General features: G+C 49.9%; 1 protein-coding gene across 1 annotated transcript; it reads right to left on the reverse strand.

Annotated features, from left to right (window-relative positions):
* Positions 1–2012: 2012 nt before the first annotated feature.
* Positions 2013–5194, reverse strand: HOXB2 (homeobox B2). The gene is made up of 2 exons (XM_090044649.1): positions 4451–5194; positions 2013–3187 (listed from the first exon to the last, which is right to left on the reverse strand). The coding sequence occupies exons 1-2, from the start codon at positions 4827–4829 to the stop codon at positions 2547–2549; spliced, it is 1020 nt and encodes a 339-aa protein (XP_089900775.1). The 5' UTR covers positions 4830–5194; the 3' UTR covers positions 2013–2546.
* Between the last annotated feature and the right edge of the window lie 257 nt (positions 5195–5451).

A 5451-nucleotide genomic window follows, 5' to 3' on the forward strand; every position in this document is an offset into this window, starting at 1 on the left:
GTGCTATACATTAATTTGGGAGTGAAACTAGGTCCCGTGCCGTTTTCTGATTGCCATCAATTTCGATTTGCAATCCATGGCAGTGCATATTATTCACATAGGCATCACCCCTCCCCCCCGCACGTATAGAAATAGGTGTGTGCGCATGTATGCAAAGCTGCCCGTTGTTGGTGAAGAACGAAACATGCTCGCGATTTATTGCAAGGAGCATCCCCGGCTGCAGCTGGCAAAAGCTGCTCCACATCTTTGAACAGCGATGACTTAAACAGTTGTCGTTTTATTTGCAGTGTGGACCCCCCTTGCTGCGGGTTAGTTACATGGGGAGCTCTGGGCCGCAAACAAAGCGATGGGCAAGCGGAGCGTTTCTTACTGCACGTTTCTGCCGTGAAATCTGGGGCCCAAACCTTAAGCCTCCTTGAAAAAGAGAGGTGAAGGCATAAACCCAGTGGGACAGAAGATCCCTCCCCTCTCCTCTTTTTGCTGTATCTTTGTGAATCAAACCTTAAATTCACAAAAGGGAGAGTGGGGGAAAAATCCTCTACATCCTTCTGGCTCTGCACAACTCTCCTACAGCATAGCTCAGAGGAGGGAAGGAGGCTAGTTATATACATTGGGTCTCCCCACCCTCCCTTCACTCTTAAGCATTGGAACAGCATAAATATAGCTTCTATCATGGCTGCCTGTTTTTCCCCCCCCTCCCTAGTCTGGCCACAGATTCATGCGCCATTTTAAGCTGCCATGGAAGGAGGGAGAACCCCCTCCCTACCCTCCTTCCCCACTCCCACACTCCCCACCCCTCCCTGGGTTTCAATGCTACTTTCACACAAACTCGACTTGAACGCCTACCAAATTTCTGCCGTGTCTGGGGAAACACCAATGACTTAGCAAAGACGTAATATGATTTATTTTTTGTGTCACAGCGATTGATTCCTCCGCTGACCCCTTTTCATTCATAACCTCCCCTCCCCCTTTGATATATGAGTTTTGTGTTTAAAATTACATGTTGGAAGAAACCTTTCCTAAAAGGACACGTGAGCTGGGACAGAGCAGCACAAATTGCTATCGAAAACACCACAGATTTATTAGTCTTGGTTTTTCTGGTCTGTGCTACAAAAAAAGAGAGACCCTTTCAGGGTTTTCTCTGCCCCCTTCTTTGCTTCCTACCATTCATCTGTCGGCTAAAACGCTGGCATTCACCCACGCATGGCGGATTTCTTGCAGCTCATAGATAGAGCTTCCCTTCTCCCTGGGAAGGAAATGCGGGGCATTTTTTTAAATTGGTTATTTTGTTTCATTTTATTGTATCGTGTTTCTTCCTTCTTCAAGAGAAATGAGAAATGGATTGGACAAAGGCAAGAAGCAGCCTTCGCTCTGTCTGCTTTAGTGTTGGGCTGCTAACACTCCTGGAAGACAGGATTTTTTAATAGCAATCTGCTAAACACCAAATGCAGCTAATCCCAGCCGAACATGTGTGCTTTTAGGACTCCGAAGGGTTTTCTGAAGTATCATGTGGCGTTGTCACTTTACACATCTTGATCTCTGCGATTTGACTTCCATCGGATTTTACCTGACGGCCGGGTTGGGGTTTGGGTTTTTTTTTAATTGTTTATTTGTTTTGGGGCTGTATTTTGCTATTTTTTCTCCTTGTGTTGAAAACGGTAGGAGTGTGATTTAAAAGAAATAATAACAACAAATGCTAGTTGGAAGCCAGAGTCTGATTTCGGTGGGGGGTGTTAAAATGTAGCTCAGGAAAATTGATGTGAAAGAAAATAGGTTTAATAAATACAATGTTCCTGTTGGTTTTTTTTTTCCAAGCCACCTTCCTTGGATTATTAAAATGTTACAAGGATGAGCATTCAGGGGGTTTCTCTTCCTCTCCCAGTTCGTACGGGGGTGGCGATTAGAAACCTCAGCTGCTGGTAAAGAAAGAAAAGAGCAAGAAAGCATTTCAATGGAGGGGAAACCGGTGGGTTGTGTTGAAAGCTAAGAGACCACTTCCTCACACGCGTTCGTTTTCATTTTATAAAGCCATTTTATTTCCCCTATGAAAATAATATATACAATAAATAATTTGCCATTTACTATTAAAGGATTTGAATAAATAGTCTACCTCTAAAACTTAAAAAGAGGAAAGAAAATTCCTCCGCTTTCTTTTTTTTTAAATTGTTTTTTTAATTAAGAAATCTAAAAGTCGCGTTTTGATTCCTGAGAAAGTCACTGGAAGGATTGGCAAAGGTTTATTGGGGGAGGGGGGGAAGTATCTCTAGTGTGTGCGCACGTCTGTGTGTGATTGTTTCGTCTTCTTGCTTTTAAATAAATAAAAAATAAAAGTTGACTTAAATACCTGAATTTAGGAGCCTTTTGTTTGGGGAATAAATACGGGCAGGGAGGCTCGCTCTGAGATGTGGGGTCCAGGTTAGAAGGGGGAGGAAAGATTGCACTGGGTTACACTGCAGAATTGCTCCCCTGTACAATGGGGGCTTGGGGAGCTAGTGCTGGGGGGGTGGGGGGGTGCGATCCAGCCGGGCCAGAGGAAGCCGGGGCTGCTATTGGAAATTCAAATGCTGCAGATCTATAGTACAAAGCGTGCTGGTAAAGAAGTCCAGGTCTTCCTCGGAGAAGTGGACGGGGCTCTCCAGGGAGCCCTGCAGGCTGGGGGAAAGCCCCTCCGAGATGTGAAGGCAGGAATCTGCCGAGAAGAGGCTCAGATCTGGCAACAAAGGCGACTCCCGGCTCTCGGCGAAGGCATTGTCCGGGGCGCCGCTCTGCTCCTCGGCGGGGGGCGCGGGGTAGCCGGGGCTGCGGGCCGGCGGCTCCCCGGCGCCGGCCGGCCCTTTGCACGCCGGCTGCTTGGCTGGGAAGGCGCAGGGGGGCTCCGGGCCGCGGCCGAAGGCCGGGCTGTCCTCCGCCTCGTCCGCCGGGTCGCTGCCCTCGTCCGGGCCGGGGTAGCCGGGGTCGCCGTCGGGCGGCTCCTTGTGCTGCGTCTGCCGCTTGTGCTTCATGCGCCGGTTCTGGAACCACACCTTGACCTGGCGCTCGGTGAGGTCCAGCAGAGCCGCGATCTCCACCCGCCGCGGCCTGCAGAGGTACTTGTTGAAGTGGAACTCCTTCTCCAGCTCCAGCAGCTGCGTGTTGGTGTAAGCCGTGCGGAGCCGCCTCGACCCGCCGTCCGGGAGCCCCTGGGTGTCTTAAGCACACACACACACACACACACACACACGGGCACGTCCTGGGAGCCCGCGCAGACAGGAAAGGAGCTGCAGCCCCCAGCCCGGGGTCCCGATCGCGGGGGCTGAGCTGCTGCAGGACACGAGCAGGGGAGCTGGTGGTCTGCACCCAGCACCCCAGTGCCCGGCCCCCGCTGGGAGCCACACGCTGCCCTTCCCGGGCCTGCCAGGGGCAGGGATCGCCCCCACCCCCTCCCCCAGCTCCACCCGCCTGGCTGGGAAGAATCGCGCCCAGCTCAGCACAGTTGTGGCCAACAGTTTGGGAACTCCGGATCCCAGGGAAGGCGGGGGGAGGGGATTTTTCCTTGGGAAGTCCAGCACCTTGGCACCAACCGGCCTGCCTCCCATCTGCCGAGGGGCCAGGAAAGGAAACAAAATCAACCCACTCTCTCCAGTCCCCTTGAGCCTAAAGCCCTGATTATATCTATATCTATAATCTACACCTACATACATATGCATATGTATATGCGTCTATATATGTATATGTATGCATATATATATATGTATATGTGTGTTTGTATACCTGTACATATATACCCCCCACATATATATACACATACATATATATCACACAGATACACAGACACACATATCATGTATGCATATGACTATGCGTGCATATACGTATATGTGTCTCTATGCACCCACACATACACACACACACACATATATATGCATATGTATACGTATGATATAGGGCCCGTCTTGATGGAGAGCTCATTGATAAAGAAAGGATGCTGCATTATGTCCCCGGGAAGGTTTTGCAAGGGGGAGGTTGCCTTTATTCCACAACTGAACAAATGCTGGACACTGAAGGGGCAGCTTCTCCTGCTCTTCCCCGCACCGACCCAGACACAAAAGCCTCTGCAAAGCTCCTTTCTCCCCCGCGGTCTGTAAAACAGCACTTGCTAGCCTGGCGGGAAGCGCGGGCGCCCTGGCATATTAAGATCTAGCTTCTCCTTCCAACCGCTGCTGTTATATAACTAGTGGACTTGTCGCCTTTGAAAGGTGTTTAGAAATAGCCGGGATTAGCATTTTGATCCGCAATAAAATAATCAGCAAGAGGGGGCATATTGCTGCGGCGTCTTTTATTGCGTGATACAGATTCGGGGATGGCGCGGGGGAAGGGGGGGAGGATGGAGTAGTGGGGAAGGATGTCAATAGGGTTATTAGTAGAACCCCCCAGTCCCTGGAAGCCCCCCGCCACCCCTCAGTGTACACACCTGCAGGAGATCCAGCAGCAGATCCTGGAACCGAGGAGGAGGATGGCGAGGAGGAAGAGGAGGCTGGAGCCTGGGTAGCTTTCTTGGTGGATTTCTTCTCTTTCATCCAGGGGAATTCTGCAGCCAAAGGGCCGGGATGGATTGGGGGCTGCTGGGCCAGGCCATGGGTTGCTCTTTTTTGGCTTCTTGGTCTCGGCTGGCTGCTGGAACAAGGATTCAGGCTGAGGATGGTTTGCTCAAAAGGAGGAGGAATTAATGTCGAGTCCTTGATTGATGAAGTTTGAAATGTCTCCAGGACAGCGGGAAGGGACGTCAGGCACTCTGCGAGCGAAGGCTGGCTATTTATAAACCCGATCTCCCTCTCAAATTCAAAATTCATGGCTTTTCCAGGGCCCAGGGTAGAAGGGAGGGGAAGAGGCGAAGGAGGAGGGAGGAAATCTGAGGGCCTCGATTGTTATTATTATTACGATGATTATGATTCTCAGGCTTTTATAATTGTTATATTGCTGATAATACAGGCGTATGGGGACCTTGCTCTATTAAACAGGAGACTGGGGCGAAATTGCAGCCAATTCCTGGTCACATGACCGGCTTTGGCCAATGGCAGGCGGGGCCTGGTAGAAAACAGAAAGCATTATTTTCTTTAATTGATTTTAAAAAAGGGGCTCCAGTGGTAAAAATAAAATAAAATAAAATAAAATACAGATCCTGTTTCCTCTCTGCAAAGAACCCAGGCTATGGCATTTAAGGATGTTGAGCTGTGTGCTGCAACAGTCCAGGCAAAAGTGGAGATGCCTGAAGGAAGAGGAGGCTGGGTGGAAGGGCAGGAGTTGCCTTTTTAACTCTTTCCCTGCCTGAGCGTAGAGGGGCTGATTAGCACAATGGGTGAGACGAGAGCAATTAAGAAGCGGGCTCATTAATCTTTTGAAAGTTTTGACAACGGGGCTAAATCAAGACTAGCAAAGAACTTCCCCAGTTAAGGCAGATGTAAGCTCTCTTCT

Source organism: Crocodylus siamensis, chromosome 4 (genome assembly GCF_052110815.1).
Source record: "Crocodylus siamensis isolate JL-2025a chromosome 4, ASM5211081v1, whole genome shotgun sequence".
Classification (NCBI taxonomy): Eukaryota; Metazoa; Chordata; order Crocodylia; family Crocodylidae; genus Crocodylus; species Crocodylus siamensis.